The sequence below is a fragment of the Daphnia pulicaria genome, chromosome 3 (genome assembly GCF_021234035.1).
Source record: "Daphnia pulicaria isolate SC F1-1A chromosome 3, SC_F0-13Bv2, whole genome shotgun sequence".
Lineage (NCBI taxonomy): Eukaryota > Metazoa > Arthropoda > Branchiopoda > Diplostraca > Daphniidae > Daphnia > Daphnia pulicaria.
The window spans coordinates 7169785-7187319 of record NC_060915.1 but is presented as its reverse complement, the minus strand read 5'-3'; the positions used below and the strand labels follow the sequence as shown (position 1 = coordinate 7187319).

Below are 17535 nucleotides of genomic sequence, written 5' to 3'. Positions count from 1 at the left end.
AAGAAACAGAAAAAAAACGAACGTAATGCAGCTCAACACGATGGAAATACGCCAGCGCAATATTCACGACGAAACAAAAAAGTGAAAACGCGACGACGACGTCGAAAAACCATCAAAATTTCTCTTTCTCGCCAGTCAGTTCTTCACCTGGATAGAGTACGGACTTAGCGGAAGGGACCATGGGAAGACCGAATGGGTTGATTTTTGTTGTTCTGTTTTTTAGTAGGACATCAGCTCACCTGCTCCTGACGACAGTGTCTTGCTAAAGTAGCACCTATGCATTGAACCCTCATGGGTTTGTTTAGCTGCTGCTGTTCGCCCTGGTTTCCGGCACCACCTGGCCCGACAGATTGTGAGACCGCCACCAGTCCTGATAAGAGAAACATCATCTCATCAAAGCAGTCGACGTTCGGTATGTATACAGGCCAGTGTTTTATTGGACTTCGTTTCCAAACGAGCGACGATCCGCGATCAAATTGTTTTAGTGGATTGTATCCTACCTGTTGGCGTGTGAAGTGTCGAGGCTTGACATTGGGGGAATCGAGTGCCAGTACAGGGTCGTTTTTTATGTGGTCATTCGCAAAACATTAGCGTCCGTCGAGCTTGACTGTTGCGGCTGTCTGTGCATGCATGATGGGCTGGTGATACCTTGAACGAAAAACAAGTCTTGTTTCATCGAGTTTTTCGCTATTGAGTTCGATAATTGTCCAGTCGTCGAGATCCACTCGGCTGAAATGGCCGAGTCCAAACTTTTGTCCTCCTACCTATGAGTGTTGTATAAACGCATTTCCGCACGGAATATTGTCTCTTCTTTGTTCACTCACGGAGAGGTGGTCCCCCCTTTTGTATCCGTCTAGGAATACAGCATGTTGCGATTAGGTAAGTTTTCACCTTATTGATGGTTCTAAAAATAGAAGATTTTCCGAGAAAAGTGCCCAAAAAGAAATCTAAAAACGAACTCGGCGTCCTGATTAGCTGGCGCGATATAAACTGATCGCCAATTGTTCGCCCATTTCCTTGCTGGACGCGATAAGGTTTCTATTTAAAGACGACTTCCCTTCAGCTTTTTTTTTTTGCCTTTCGCGTTCGCAACAGGTTGCGAGAACAAGTACCGCGGGAGTACTGTCGAGAACCAGTCGTCATTTTAGGGACTATTTCTTTGTTATTGTTTTGACATTCATCACATTGTCATTTTCTCCTGGTCGTGGTCGACACAATGGACTTTCAAACACAAGTTGGCTACGCAAGAGTAGTTTCCTCGTCATTCAAGGCATTCAGCCGCATTCTCTCATTTCTTGTAATGGAAAATGAAAACACAGAGAGAGCCCCGGGCAATGGGTGAAAGTGAAACTACAGCAATTAATTGTCTTCCGACTGTCCGTCATGGGGTTCCAGTCGCGTCACAAAAAAATCAATTCAGACTAACTATAGAGAGCGATTACTATACAACGCAAGGAGCCCGGGGATTTTCTTTCTATTTTTGTTTTCTTTAATCGGTCTTTACAGAGCTGCTGGGCTTTGCCGATTTTTCAAATAGACTAACCGCGCTAATGAAAACAAGAGAATTGAAAGTTGCCATTTTGATTGCGCGATTTCGCCTCATATTGGCAGAGCTATATACTTTTCGCAAGTGATCCGCTTGGCTGTAGTTTGTTGTTCAGTTGAGATATGGCCAACTCATTGTGTTGTTGTAGAAATATTTGGTCGGGATATCCCCGAAAAGAACTTTCACGAAATGCACGGTGAAACCTTTTGTCGTCAACAAGGATTAAAGGCCAGAAATGACTTCAACTATAATTCATGTGTATATATACTGAGTAGTTTATTAGGATGTCACGATCTGTGGAGATTTCGGCATCACGATGAAGTGAGTAATAATTATATTATTATTATATCCGGAATGTCATTTTGTCCCTGCTAATTCCCACAGTAGTAGTTGCCGAGTCATCGTGAGACGAATGTCAACGCTGGGAAGTACACGAGTTTCTTTTTCCGTGGCATGGATTATGTATGATTTGGCCGAACCTCTCCTAACCAGCTAATCTTAAACTAACTAGCTAATGCCAATAAAGAGTAATGCCCAAGTTGGGGAGAATAGAGAGTCAAAGTTACAGAGGAAGACTGCGAGGGGGAAAGGGGAAAACAGTGTAGTTGCCTTTTGATGGCCTTCAGCCATGCAAGACGGGTCACCTTCACCGGCCCTGCTGCATTGCCACTGGTGTATAGTTGCACCTGCCCCGTAAAATCAGTCGGCTGTTACGCGGCGAGACAGTATATACGGCACTCATCGCGTTATTATTCGTGGTATTACACAAAAGATTAATTAGATTCCAACAGCAATCGACTGCCGTTTTCAGGATTCGACCAGAATAGCGGAAAACTGGTCTCGTGATACAGGACAGATAATATACACTCGGATGCATTGTCTTGTGTGCCAGCCATTTATAATAGAAATAATATAATAGAGAAAATTCGCTCGCTATTGTGTTATTTATTCGTGACCTATAAGATACCTAAATAGATTATTGGTTTAGATCGGGGGCAATCAAGAATGAAAATCACCTGTTCGTGTCACTTTTACTTTCCAATGTTGGATAGTTCATAGAAAGGCGTTTCATTTGTCTCTGACGTGAAAGAAAAAGTTTTCGTGAATTATTATCTCTATCGCGTTTCTTTTTTCAGCTGTAATTCCCTTTTCCACCGATCCCGAAATGAGATATAGATGAGATAGACGTCAGCTGGATCGATAGCGGACGACTAAATGAGTAGAGAATAATTCCTTCTCCCAACCTAGTTTACTACTGAAGTTCCATTGCAAAATGAATTTTACAAAGAAAAACAAATTATCTTGTGTTCATATTATAATAAGAAGAAATGACTCGTAGATCCGTGAAGCAGTCTGCTGGAAGCATCTCCAGGTGAGAACCTTTAAATAGAAAAAGGTAGCCAAGCACGGAACTGCTCGGGAAAAGCATTTAGCTGCGATAATAAACGAAGCGAGCAATTCGTTTGTGGGCTACCAGAGTAGATTGCTATTTAATGGACTTTATTGTTTGGGTGTGTTGCCCTGAGATAGTTGCTACATACACACTGGTCTGCTGTGTGTGTGCGGCCGGTGTTAAATAAGCTGAAGGTCTTGCAATACACCATTAACTCTGAACGGAGCACAATATTTGCTTCATCTGAAGATATTAAAAAGTGTGTTAGTGGACAATCAGACGACCTAGTGTATATGTGTATATGTCTAAAGCTAATAGCCAAAGGGTTTCTTGCGGTTAAGACTTGACGACGTTTGCTGCTGGTGGGACCTTGAGTGACGACTTAGTTTTATACCGATGCCAAATCGATTAGCATTATAACAAAAGGAGGTGTCATCTGTGGACGTGTCAAACGGCCGGACCACAAGATGCGCACCTTGAAAAAAAGAAACACAATTGAAAAGCAGAAACGGCCAGTCGAACAATCGGAAAATATACGAACAAAACGATCTTGACTTGGTTCACGCGATTTGTCCGAACACGACAAGGAGACGACCGTCCCACTCGTTTATTTCACGAAAGCGGACCGCGCGGGAAAATGAAAGATTCTGAGGGAAAAATCGCTCACGATTGTTCGAGTCGCTTCCCTGCCGCGTGTGACTAGTGAATAAGGCGAGCTAGTCTTTCGTGAGATGTGATTGTTTTAGCCCGCCGAGAACCGCAATATAGGCAAACAAACAGGAAGGACCTCGATGTGATAACGATCGACAATGGATCAGCTCCCAAGTGTTTGCCTGCCGAGCGAGCTGCATTTTACACAGTCCCGACACTGCAGCTGGCTGCTAGTCGAAGAGATCCGATATAACTGATTACGAAAATAAGGAAACCATGGTAACCCGCCTTCCGCGAATCCGTGCATATATCTCCGCCAATGTATAATGCTCCTTGTTGGCAAGTTTTCTATTGTCTGGCCATGCGTCGAGTCACTCAAGCAGTTAATTATATATAATATAGTATAACTTTGCCGAGTTCGCCGGGTGTATAGTTTTTGGCTCTTGTCCAAAAAAGTTGGTACGATTTTCAGGGAAAACATGGCAGTTGAGCGAATCCTTGCCGAACTTGCTCTCTTTAATGAGTTTCTTTTTTTTTCCACCGCTGTTGCTGCTGCCGAAAGCGAAATGAAGAAAAGTGAACGTCGGTGAACGTTGGCCCAGGACGGCGGATCGATAGGTCGTAACAACTGCGACTGTTAATTGTATAGTGCCGATTGTTCGAGATCGAACAATGATCGAAACGATCGTGAGATTGTGTCAACAGTGTAATTCCGTGTTGAGACAAGCGGAAAAGGGGGGGGGGGGGGGTGATTTGAAGGAAAGGGAACTTGACGAGGACCAGTGGGGGGGAACCTACTTTCCACCAAGAACTTCCTCAAAAACCACCTGTTCCGCCCAACGTTATATTACATTTAGAGGAAGAGGAGACTTGAAAGGCCGGGCCAAGGGCTGACCAATCCCATTGCCGCCTACCTTGTTTACTTCTTCTCAAAGAAAAAGAAAAAAAGGTTCGTTGTTTTTTTTTTCTATAACCAGCCAGGTGAATATAGACTCGAGCGTCAGTCGTGTCCGTACGTTTTGTCTATCCACACACAACTGCCGGCCACCCTCCTTCCGCTCGAAATTCAGCCGCAGGAGTTGAGCCACCTTTTCCGGCCAGTGCTGCTGCTGCTGCCGGTGTATAATTGAGGTTCTCATTCGGATGTGTGAGCAGCACATTGCTGCCAGCACTTTGTTGCAACGCGACGACCGACCGACCGGATTATTCTTTTAACAAGGTGCTGCTGCCATCAGCCGATTCTCAAAAAGTTTCTCTCTCTGCGGATTATTGCGTACACAAATATTCCTTGGAAACACGTTCGTCCTGCACAATGGAGGTGAGTTAAAACCGGAACTCGGTGATTCATAAAATAGTCTCAAGTACTACTGCAGCAGTGATGATGACGGTGATGACTTGGCTTCAATTGATTCTATAACAACGTCCAGTCGAGAGTCATTCCTGGAAGTCGTTTGGGGGGGAATACACACGCTTGATGAATTGTTACCTGGATATTGTCAAGGAAGCAATTTATTAAAAATGAAGACATCAAAGAGAGGGAAGACCCTCTCGTTTTTGCCTTTGTTCTTCCATTACATTACCTGCCGGTGCGAATTTCGGTTGTTTCGTAACAGTAATTGATAGCCGGCGCATATTTTATTTGCATTGTGCGGTTTCGTCATCATCATGACAAATAACTGTCTAGCTACATTTACCGAAATATAAGGGCGAACACTTTGGCTTTCAAACTCCACGTGAAAACGTCTCACCTTTAATTGATCTCCGCCCCAGAGAAAAGTGGGAATATAGTTTTGCACTAAGCTATTTGCGTCTACACTCGCGAAACCGTTCAAGTATATAGCGCATCGTCGCAGCACAATGTGTGTAGGATATGCATAGGGACGTTTGAAATCACTGCGAGCGTTTGTTCCGTGTGTTATTTTCACTTTTGTCTGATTTCGATTGCGATCTCTCGGCAACAAACTCGCAGCGCGTGAATAGGAAACTGATGGCGCCATGACGTCTGAGTTTCCGCACGCGTTTTGCCAAAAATGTTCTATACTATACTCAGTTATACTCCCCCAACAATCACATGCACTCGTGTGCAATCATTCCTAGCATTTTCCCATCCGAACTTGGCGGTATTTGAACTTTTCCTCAAAACCGGTTAGGTAAGAAGGTGGCATCAACCGAAAGGGATAAATCATCTCCGTGTACACCTGCGTTCACATTTCTGCGGGATCAATTGTCACCCGAATATGTGGGAAAAACGCCATTTTTCTCTGTGAATGGGACGTCAATGTCAGTGCGGGTTCGAGAAAGTGAAAAGAAGGAAAACAAATTACGAGGAGGGCTAAAAAAAGCGGCTAGGGTAAGTGAAGAAGACAGGTATAAAGCCTGAGAAATGAGAAAAGTAGGTCGACTACAATAAGTCTAGAAGGAAGCAAATAACAATCTAAAGGAAGCGAAAGGGGAAAAATAGAACTTGGTACGTAGAGCGCGCCCAATGGGTCAGGAGGGTTGTGAGAGAAAGGAAACGGCCACCACCACCACCGTACGCAGCAGGCAGCAGCAAGCAGACAACTCGCTATACAATTGAACTAGTACAGAAAAGAGCTACAGGTGACTGCTGGGTATAGCAAAGACAGATCGCCTGAGGTCATCGGAAACAGCTGGGCAAGTTTTCATTCCCAAAGCAAAAAATTTGCTCCGTATCGTAGAAAAGGACCTTATACACTCGTCCCTATTGGATTCATCGCATCGAACATAATTGTGCTTTGATGTGCCATTGTCTCTGCCCAAATGCAGACTACATGACCTCCGTGTGTGTGTCTACCATCAGCAGCTGGTTTGATGATGTTATTATGAAGCGGGTTGATGAAACAGCGTCAACAAAGTAAAAGATGCAACACAACAGCCGCGACGACAAAGGGCGGAATCCCCTTGAGCGACATTACCAAGCCGCAGTCTGGCGTAAAAGTAAATTCTATATGGATCGATAATTCGCCAATGTTCGTCTTCTATTGATTTTGTTAAATGCGCCTGTTGCCCTTCGACGGGGGATGGAAAGGGAAGGAGCCGGACTTGGCAACGCGTCAACCAGTTGAGGAAGAACGCAACGGGAGAAATGCGGGACGGACGTACGGATTCCCGTCTTTATCATTTCAGCGTCCATTCGGAATGCAATCATGCGAAAAGAATATGAACAGCAGCAGCAGCAGTAGGGATTGTGTTCCGTCTATCACAAGATGGGGGGGGGGGGGGGGGCGGGCATTAAAGAGGAGGAAGATGAGAATAGCCAGAAATTCAATCGTGTCATTCGATGTCGATGGGATACGGAATGGCATTTTCCTCCCTTTCATCCGTGTCTTCGCCACTGTATAGAGAATATTGTGACTGTTGACTGGCAGGGAATTCCAATTCGGAGTCCTCTTAGTCGCCAGCAATTTCTCGGCCAATGACATTTCCTCCTGTTGGCCAAAGTGATTGGGTTGCTATATATACGCGTACGTACGAGTTTCTGCTGTTATATGACGAGGGCTTATAATCCAGCATCGAAGGAATCAAGGAATCCCGTTCAGTTGCTTGCCAGTTGCCATCTTCAGCTCGCCCTGCTTTACGTGGAAACATGAATCTTCCTGTTGAATGCGAGAGGTTAAACCGATATGATCCATCAACATCTAGAAAAATACTACTTTTCGTGCATAATAAGCTTATTGATTTCTAGCGCTGTTTCCTTCTTACATCGAGGCTCTATATATTGATCTGTTGACAAACTAGTAGACGGATATTTGTGAGTTGCTTTATATGATAAGAGATAACATATTCCTCGGTATACTATAACAAGGTATCAAACATGCCTGTTTGCATTGACAAGTTTGCCTCGTTTCCTCCGTTGAAGAGTTTCGGTCTCTTTTGGATCCTACGGGGGGGAAAAAAAGGAAAAATCGTCAAGACCAACCACTTGACGTCTACATATAAGGATTCTTCCTTGTCCAATAACATCATCCAACAAAATATATATCAGTCGTTTCTTTAAAACTATGGCCTACAGCAATGTATCGACCAGACTCTTGCTAGGTTGTTGTTGTTCTTATATTCCCTTGCAGTGCGGCCGAGCCGGCCATAGTTGTAATTCAATTTGCGGCTTTTGGATTCTCCGGGATTTACTTGTTGACTTGGCTTGTTTTCAGGGACCTCTTTTCTGTGTTTTTATTCTGTCTATACTCTCTTTTGACAATCGCCAAAGTTTATAGCCTGTCCGTTTTTTGTTTTCTTGTGTGTTTTTCAATTTCGCGGAATATCCAGCAGGGTTTTAACCCTCTCATCGTGAGTCAACGGTCATCGAAGGACGGTCGCCATGCTCAAGTGGATTGCACAAAAGGGGAACAATCCCCGCTCTGCTTCGCCGTCTAGGTCTAATAAGACTCCCGATAGCATTCACGACACTAGTCCTTGGCTTACAGACGATCCCTTGGCGACGATCAACGTCAACACCATCTTGGATATCAACCGGAAATCGGGGGCGTCCAGGCGAAAATCCAAACCGGACCAAGTGTACTCGGTTACCAGGTATAGAGGGGAGCATTTAAATCATTCCTTGTACGTATAATGTTTTTAAAAGAGACCCGTCCATTTTTGTGTTGGTTTTATTCTTGTGTGATATTGATCGTTTAGGATGAACCCGCTGTTTGTCGACACGCCCAAAGAAATGCTGCCGACAAATTTAAGCGAAGGTGAGAAAAGATTAATGGACGACAGCCGATCGTCCAACCGGAGCGAGCAGTGTCAGACGCCCAGCTCGTCGGGTTACGAGAGCGCCGACCCGGTGAAACGTCTCGGCAACACGACGTCAAATCATAAGAATCAGCCGGTAGTTCAGCAGCGACATCAGCGTCACCACCAGCAACACCTCGTCGAGCTGAGCCCGGCCAGTGATTACCGACGTCAATTTGTATTAGGACCACGGCTCGATCGATCGTCTCCACCGAGGAAATTGACGCCTGATGTCGCCACCGCAGCCGCTCCTGATGGCCCCATACGGATCGGCAAAGCCAATCTGCTTCATCACAACTCGCACTACGTAACCCGGATCCACATGCATCCGCCCCCCGCTAAGGACATAACCAGCAGCAGCAGCGCCGATGAAGCGTCCAAGCAAAAGGCCGTCGACGACGAATGGGAGAAATACGAGCAGAGTCACACCGGCGATTTTTTGAATGTTTCCAGCAAGATTCCGCATCCCGTTTGGCCGGCTAATAATCCTAAAGTCCAGCGCAACAATGCCTCCGTCGCCACTTCGGCCATTGTCCAGCAAAACGAAAATTACGTGACGAAAATTCTGATCGCCCCACGGACGGTCGAGAAGAACAAGGACCAAGGCCAGCAGCCCGAGGCTTTCGATTCGATCGTAACGGATTCCCTGCTCGTCATGACGAGTTATGATGACGGCCAATCGATCGACGATTCGACTCCGGAGCAAATCGTAACGCCCGAATCAGCTGCTGAGCTCTCGGAAATACGTCAACTAAGCCAAACTATTAGCCAAAGTCGGGTGGTGGCCACCGTGTCCCGCGCCCTGAGCAAAAGCGGATCGGCCAGCTCGGAAACGTCGTACCCGACGACTCCGTCCAGCAAGAATACCGAGATGGCCAGTTCGACTTCTTCCGCTTCTTCTTCTTCTTCTTCTTCTTCTGTCGGTGGGTCAATTGCCAGACGAATTTCAATGATGAAGGAGCGCTGGGACAAAAGTTCTCGTCGCCGCTTGTTGACGGAAAGCGACGACGACGATCCGGCGTTCCTTACCCGCCGACTGGATCACGTCTACGTCCCCCAGAACGGCGATGTCAATTTTTCCGTCCAGCCGAGAAACAATTCCAACGTTGGCGACTTGCCTTTCTCTTACCTTGCCGGTGTTTACCATCCGGCGACCATCACCGAAGAAGTGACGGCCAACGACAGCCAAGTCCACGCCGTGATCGTGCCATCCGACCGGATGCCTCTCTCTCATTACGATCCGTTTGAACAGGATCGACAGTCCAATTCGTCGTCCCGTTCGTCCGGGTCGAGGCGGGTCACATTTTCGGCTGACACGGTCGACAACGAGCAGTCCACTAAATCAACAAACTCCACGGCAAGTGGAAGCAGTGCCGGAAGCATCACCGGAAGCACCGCCAGTGATAAAACAACGTCTAACCATTGTCCAAACATCATGGAAGAGTTGAAACTCAATCCGCATTACCTACCGCACCGCTACCAGCCCGCGTCCGGAACAGCTAGCGACGTCCTCTGCTCTGGCGGCCGTTTGGCCGGCTATTACTCTTACAATTTACAAGCGCAATTAGACAACTACAAGTAATTATAAAAGACGGGCGCATCTATTGATTGTTCCCTGTCGTTAACCCTTTTTATTCGCCGTTTCGCCAGTGCCAAGGGACAGGCGGAAAAAGTGTCCACATGGGAGCATTATCATGGCCAGGATGTTTCGCCTTCCAGCAGCAAGCAACCGACGGGCCCTTATTCGCCGGTCCGGCCATCGTCATCTGGCACTGTCCGATTGGATCCTTACAATAATTTACAGTTCCATCCGAATTACGGCGCCGCCGCCTGTCAAGTAAGTCAAAGAGCGTCACAATCTCATCTGTCTTTCTTTTATTTCGCTTCGTTTTATTGCCGCCCAGACGGGCCGGCCATCTGCGCCCGCTGGTGCACCAGCCAAAACTTTTCTCAATGTCCGGTTTATAGAATTTTCATTCCCCCCCTTGTGAGAGGAGTGACCCCGACCTGACTTGCTGGGTTGATTGATTTCCATTTGCTCCATTGTTCGCTATTCCCTTTTTCTATACAAGGTGAACCGTTGATGAAGCCCATCTCGTCTTCTTGTTGCCTACGTGGGAGTCGTAATAACAAAATTTTTCTGAAAAGAAAACGAATTGAATTAAACTAGGCGCTATATGGATGAAGAATAGATCACACGGGTTTTTCAGTTTTTCTACGTTTTCCCGCCCGCTATACTCGGGAAAATGAGATTTTTTTTCTTTCTTCTTGATCGCCCGGTTGTTGTTGAGGAACGTGCAAAAAGCCGTTGGCCATCGATCAATTTCATCTTGTCTCTCTCTCCCCCCTTCTTCATTTTATAACCCCCCTATATGTAGTAAGTCCCTTTTGTCCTCTACGTGTGTGACAAACGGCAAGGAAACAAACACAATCGGAGTTGATGAATTACTCGAGACGCGCTGTTCTCTCGGTTGTGTGTTACGATCGAGTAAATCCCCTCACTCGCTCTAATTGGTGCGTCAGTCCTCGGAACATCTCACTCATCTCCGCCTTTACATTATGTTGTTCTCTTTTCTTCTTCTTCTCCTACTTCTTCTTCTTCTTCTTCGCTTATATTTGCAATTGCGTCGTGTATTATTCGCCCCTATTATCCGACTTTTACAGACGAGCAAAGGCCCCCCCCCCCCCCGCTGGGACAAGATCTCAGTGCCTATTATTTCATAGACGCGTCTCTATATGGATATAACGAGGTGTCATGTGTAGTTCCGTCGTCTCCTTATGTTCGAGTTATCATGTCGTTTGTTCTCCTAATCTGCCTCTCTTTCTTTGTTCGTTCGCTCAGTTCGCCTTCCACGTCTTTTTTATTCCATCTCCTCAGTTTTTCTCTACCCCTCCCCCACCCCAACCCCCCGACTGCGCTGTGCAGCGCTCGAGTTCGTTCCTCCTCTTATGGCAGCAGACGAAATCTGCTTCACTTCATCGCCCTTCATCTTACATCCGCTTTAGTGTCGTGTTTACTCAACACTCCACGTCTCTCTCCTTTTGTCGTGTAATGATGGGCGACGGACGGGATGATTTTCTCAAATAGCGGGAGCCACCGACGATATAATAGCAGCAGCAGCAGCAGCAGCTCGACTTTGTTCAATTCTATAAACATTACGACCTTGCCTGCGCTATGCTGCTATCGTCACCTCTTTCATGATTGGCTGTTTGTTGGTAGTAGGCCTACTCTTCCGCGGGACGGACTCGCGATCAACTTTCCATTTTCTTTTCTTTTCTTTTTCTAACTTTGCGCTTCTCCCGTAATATCAGTTTCATTTCTTACATCATTTTTTCCTTGAGCGTCTTTTTTTTCTTGATTCACATAAATATCGGTAACGAGTTCTGGGTGAGAGGGAAAGTGACGTGGAAATTTAAAATTGGTGCAATAAGCTCGGTCGGGAAAAGTGAAACCGACTGGCTGGAATTGACAGTGAAGAAAGAAAAATTTGGAGGAACTGAAAGAGAAAATGGAAGAGCGGCCGGAAGTGACTTTGAAATATTATAGTTAAAAGGCTATGTTGGATTTCTTGGTACACACAGTAAACCAACATGTGTATGTGTCTCCCCTCTAAAAAGAAATATAATCAAGCTACGGGACAGGTGTTGGCGTGGTCACTCATCCGTTTTGGCTGGCAAGAATTAAAAAAGAAAAGAGACAAAAGAATCGTCGAGTTTCGACCGCAGCCGGAACTTGAGGAACTTAAATAATTTTACTTTTTTTCTCCTTCCTTCCTTCCCAATTTTTGATGACCGTGAATTACGGACACGCACAGCTGCCCACCAAGTCGAGTGTGTATAGTAAAGACTATAACTAGAAGATCTCCGCCATCAGTTTCTGAAATATTTTTCCATCTTATTCACCACATCTTGCGAGCAGAGAGAACACGGAAATTGCCATTGTTAAAAAGATTCTTCTAACCGAATGATGAGTCGTGTAGGGTTCAGCCAACCACCCGGGGAAAAAAAAAAAAAATATTCCCCCGAATTTATCGATTTTGAATTCACATCGACGACGAAGAAGATGAAGCAACTCAGCTCCTAACTCTCTCCTTATAGAAAACTCCGTGTGAGTTGAGGTTATTAGACTTTTCTCACCCAGAGTTCTTTTTTTAAGACGTCCTTGGTCGTTCCTCGTGAACGGACTGCGCACTTACGCCGCGTGTTGTCCAATTTTTGTTGTGTGTCGGCCAGCGAGAAGAAAAAGAATTCCCATTTTATTTTTCTGACTGGAAATTATAGAAATAGCTAGGCTATTTTCTTCTCCCTCCGTTTCTCTCTGCGCTGGACTCTGTGGATGATGTCCGTTACGGTCGGATGATGCGACCGGTTGGCCACGCATCGCATGTGACTTTGAGCGGATCCAGTTGAGCGAACCCCTTTTTTTCACGTTCACTCACGCCGTGTTTCCTTTCCGAGAAATAGTACATGGAAGATGTCAGACATGTAGGATGGGATAGAATCTGACGCGCGTGGTTCGCAATCAACTTATATAACATGCGTCTGCGTCTGCTGGCTCTTCAACTTTTGTGGCCGGCCCTGTTGTTGTTGTCCGTTTCCGGTGTCTGCCGCCCGGCAAGAGAAATGAGAACAACCAACAGCCAAGAAGTGGAAGTCAATGGGAGACCATATAATAGGATGCGTTGGTCGCCATTATTCGTCCGTGACAAGTTGCTGTTCTATTATGCACTCGGGCTTTTAAACCTGGCGGGCGAACGGCATATGGAAAGTAAATGTTCGTTTTCCATTGAACGGCTGGAGTTGTCACGTTCCGAAGATTGCCACCGGTCGAGAGTCGGCAGACTTGTATTCCGGGTTACGCAACATCCGGATGTTGTTGTTGGGTCCAGCAGCATCATGCAGCACGGGTGGAGATTTCCGACGTGCTAGTTCTTTGACATCCATTGATCGAAGCGGAGTTCACTGTCCATCTTCCGTGTCTTATCCTCTTTTCACGGAACGGCGCCAGACTCTTTCCGACGTGCGTCACGCTGCCCGAACAATCTCTGCAAATCTTTGCAGGTCTGGCAGCAGCAGCTGCTGTCAACTGGCGTTAAATGTGCAGTCCGATTTGGGACACGGCGCACTCAAATGAGACTGAGTCGCCCATCAAAATCAGCCAATTGTATTTTGTCGCATCCAGCAAAAGCTCCGCGCTCCATACGCTCACGTGTAGACACTTTTGCCTGCTGCGATCCTCTCAAACGAATAAGCGGATGTCTGACGCATCACACTCACGTCACCTATAAATCTCTGCATTTCTGTTTTTGCTTTTTTTTTCATCTTTTTTTTCTCTCCCCCGGCACTCCGGCAGGCTCAAAATCTGTTTGATGAAGAAATTGCTTGTTATATCTAACTCGCTCTCCGGGTCTATAAACGCAATAATCACCATCAGTCGGGATCGATGGTCGTATATTTCGAAAGACAACACGTCAACTGCTGAAATGAACGAGGTGCCAAAGGAAGAAAAAAGGAGCCACCATCCATCAAACGGGGAAAAGAGGCTGGAGCTTTTTTCTATCTCCCAGCGTAATCAGCAGACACGCATCCGCAATCAAAGTTGAAGCCGGAGAAAGTAGTAGTAGTAGTAGTAGTAGCTAGTAGTACCGGGCGCTATATGCACACACTCGAACGTCCGACTCTTTGTGCCTGTTCGATCGGATTAGCTTTGTGAGAGCAGCAGCAGAAACTGCCTTGGCTGGCCCGTGTTGTATCTGCGTATAAGCTCTAAGCTCTTCTCCGGCGGGCTTTGACAGCGACGGTACATTTATAAATAAGAGAATCTACGCGCGCAGAGATGGCAGAGCTCGCGCTTTATTTATAAGCTCGAGAAGAAGTAAATAGCTGGTTGACTTGTATGTATCTAGCCTTTACTAATCAATACACGCAGCCCCCAAATATTGGGAGTGCTGATAAAATAACGTCAATAGCGCCAGACTGGATATGACGCAATAACCTTTTCTTCTTTTTTGGTCCTTTCTCCCTTTTCTCCGGGCCGACACTTTCAACTTTATAGTGTGGCACGTGTCGGATGCGGATTATAGACGCAGTATACATTTATACATTTATACTTATTTCTTTTTTGTTATGTCTACACTGTATACAGCACTGCAGTTGATGTTTTATGCATCAAGTGAATTCGTTATTACGTCGCCATTCTTTCGAATAATTGAGCATTAAAAATCAAATCCCAACGACATTTTCTCCGTATGTCTAACTATTTTTTTGTTTTCTTTCGAATGGCAGGAAAGGTCAATTTGCGTGGATTTTACTCTGGATGGCGTGGAAGAGGCTCTGCTTCAGCGTCGCTCCGATAGCCACAAACTTCGTCGCCGGATCTGCTGTTGTTTTCTGCTTTTGCTCTGCCTGGTCGTCCTGGTCATCGTCGTCATCGTCATCTCGCTCTATCTTTCCCAGGGTCAGCGCATCTTTGGCTCCGTGTAGAAAACAGCTGGCCGGACTTGTATCCGGCTCCGCGCAATCTGCAACACTGAAAACCTCTTCATCCGCGCGCCCGTCAAATCTAATGTCCGCTGCCGATTCTATACGGACCCAAACAGAAGCAACCAGATACCCGCCCTTTTCGGCTAATTCTATTTCGCTGCGATAGCTGATGGTAAACCCCGTTGAAATCCAAGTGCTTCAAGAAGAGAAGAGAAAAGAAGCAGCTCGAGTGAAATGTGCCTCAATTATATAGTGCGCCAGTGCGTGAGAGTTAAGGCAGTCGCTGTACTTTTTGACTATAAATGTACTCTAGACAGTTGTGGAAGCGATTCGTCTGCTGCTGCCGCATCCGTTTCACTCACCTTGACATCACGACATTATTCGAGCGGCCCATTGTGTCCGAAACCCGGGACGAATGCATATAGCCGGAATCGCGGCGATGCTGCCGGAATAAGAATGAAAACGGATAATGGCGATTATAATATATATTCCGGCCGAAAAGAACAAGTTCCATGCACATGCAGCCCCGCGCGTCCTTGCTTCTGTTATTATTATGATGGGCACGCTGCGCTGCTGTGCGCTGTCCCTAGTGGAGGAATCGATTTTCCGATCTATAAGACGAAAATAACGAAAAAAAAAGAGGACGAAAAAAAGTTCGACAACTTTGTAGTCTTCAAATGTATTTTTGTTGCGAAGAGAATAGGCAAAAGAAGACGAACGTCAACGCTTGAAGAGAACCGTTCATGCATATTATACGAGCCCATTTCTCCTGGTTATATCGTATGTAGAGCTGGAATGAATCCCTCGTTTCCCATTGGCTGCATAGTGCCGCGTATGCAGGGCCGGAACAGCAAAAAAAGAAGACGAAAAGGGGCCACAGCAGAAACGTTGGTTTCTTCCTTTTTTTTCCTCCCGTTTTTTTGTATATGTAGAATCGAAGAAGAGGGGAAAAGAAGAAGCGAGTTGGTTCATCGTTCCCGCAGCCTGACCATTTTGTACAAGTTGTTAACAATGTGTGTCCTACTCCGCTACTCTTTCTCGCTGCCACTTTTTTATTTTATTTTATTTTATTTTATACATACATGTGTGTGTCTGTGTGTGTGTTCCTTTGACTTGTTTTTTCCATTTCACTTGGATGACGCCTTGTCCTTCCCGGAAAAGACGTCAAGATGAAAAGAAAAATTGGAAAGAGAAAGAAAGAGAAGGGGGGCAAAAAAGAAAGAAAGAGAAGGACAACAACAACGACGGAATATGAAATTGGCGTTTAGGAAGATGATGACGGCGACGACTTGGCCAAGGTCGGCCAAAAACTCTATAAGGTCACATGATCGAGGAGGTACACGAACGAGCAAATCGCGTCATTATACGCGGAAAATGCGCCGTTCCTCCTCATCATTCGGTTATTATGTATTCTTTCTTTCTTTCATTTTCTTCTTCTAATATTATCATTTGGCAAAGTTATATATTCCCGGAATGGAGAGAGAGACGAGAGTCGAATATGTAAAGATATATATGTTTATTTGGCTCGTGAACTACACCTTATTATTATTATTAGCCTTGCAAATTTGCGTGCAGCTTTGATCCTATTCTCCCTCACTTCTCCCATTGTGTGCGTTTATATTTCTATTATCTTTCTTCATTCCCCCCTTCATTCGGGCGCTTCTTCATGCTCTTTTGTTTGGTTTTGTTCTTTGGTTTTTGTTGTGTTTTGTTTCCTTTTTCCCTTTTTCTTTTTGGCTGGCCCTCCTCCCCATCACACTGTTACAAGTTCACGTCGAGAGAGAGAGAAAGAGAGAGAGGAAACATTGGCTCCTCCGCGGAGAGGAGAGCTCATCATCAGTTCTGCTGATGAGCCGAGCAACTATTTACGATGAAAAAGAATATAATCTGAACGGATTGTATAAGCCCATCTATGGACAAGAAAGGCGGGCGCGGTTGTGCGGTGAGCTCGTATCGAGCGACCGATTCTCCTATCTATAATGAACGCACCGCCACGACAAAAGAAGAAAAGAAACGAAACGAAAAGAAAAGATTCAAAAGAAGAAAAGAAGATTGTCTGTCTGCATGGCGGCAACATCATTTGCCACGCAGCTTTCGATTCGTGATTAAAGTTGCCGAACGCCATACAGCAGCAGCAGCAGCAGCAGCAGCCTCATCCGTCAGAATAATATGAGATGGTGTAACTTGATTGAACTCGACTCGAGTGAGCGCTGCCAAGATGGCAAGATGCATCACGATATCACCGTCTATCGTCGTCGTCGCCCTCTCTCCCTGGCTTCTGTGCTCTGCTCAACTATTACCGTCAAAATGAAATGGAAATTGATTTGCCAATTACTGATGATGTATTACCAGTTCCGCACCGTATAGTATAAGGTATTTAAAAAAAACGACGTGTGAAACGAATCCATTTAAATTTGGCGCTCTCTCTCTCATTCTCCCTCGTCTAATGTTATAATATATTTTCTATTTCGGTCGGGATCTAATCATTTGTTATAATATATCTATTTTTGATTTTGGCTGGCTGGTTTTTCGTACACCGTCACGGAATCGGAGAAAAAGTCAACTTTCATCGACTCCCTTCTTCTTCTTCTTCTTTTTGTTTTTTGGGCCGTGCTTTTTATCTATGAATGACATGCGGCTAACAATATGGCTTACGTTTGATGTGTGTACATGTCTTATTCAATACATGGCCTTTCAACGCCCGCGA

General features: G+C 45.6%; 1 protein-coding gene across 6 annotated transcripts; it reads left to right on the top strand.

Moving 5' to 3' along the window:
- Positions 1 to 152: 152 nt before the first annotated feature.
- On the top strand, positions 153 to 17535 carry LOC124328867 (serine-rich adhesin for platelets-like). 6 transcript variants are annotated; one of them, XM_046787691.1, is made up of 6 exons: positions 424 to 879; positions 4568 to 4908; positions 7881 to 8141; positions 8247 to 9923; positions 9996 to 10182; positions 14631 to 17535. In XM_046787691.1, exons 3-6 carry the CDS (start codon positions 7930 to 7932, stop codon positions 14826 to 14828), a joined length of 2274 nt encoding a protein of 757 aa, XP_046643647.1. In that variant the 5' UTR covers positions 424 to 879; positions 4568 to 4908; positions 7881 to 7929; the 3' UTR covers positions 14829 to 17535. The 6 variants fall into 6 exon arrangements, with proteins under 6 accessions (XP_046643648.1, XP_046643649.1, XP_046643647.1 ...); XM_046787688.1 differs by having other exon boundaries at positions 7878 to 8141; XM_046787692.1 differs by lacking the exons at positions 424 to 879; positions 4568 to 4908 and adding an exon at positions 153 to 412.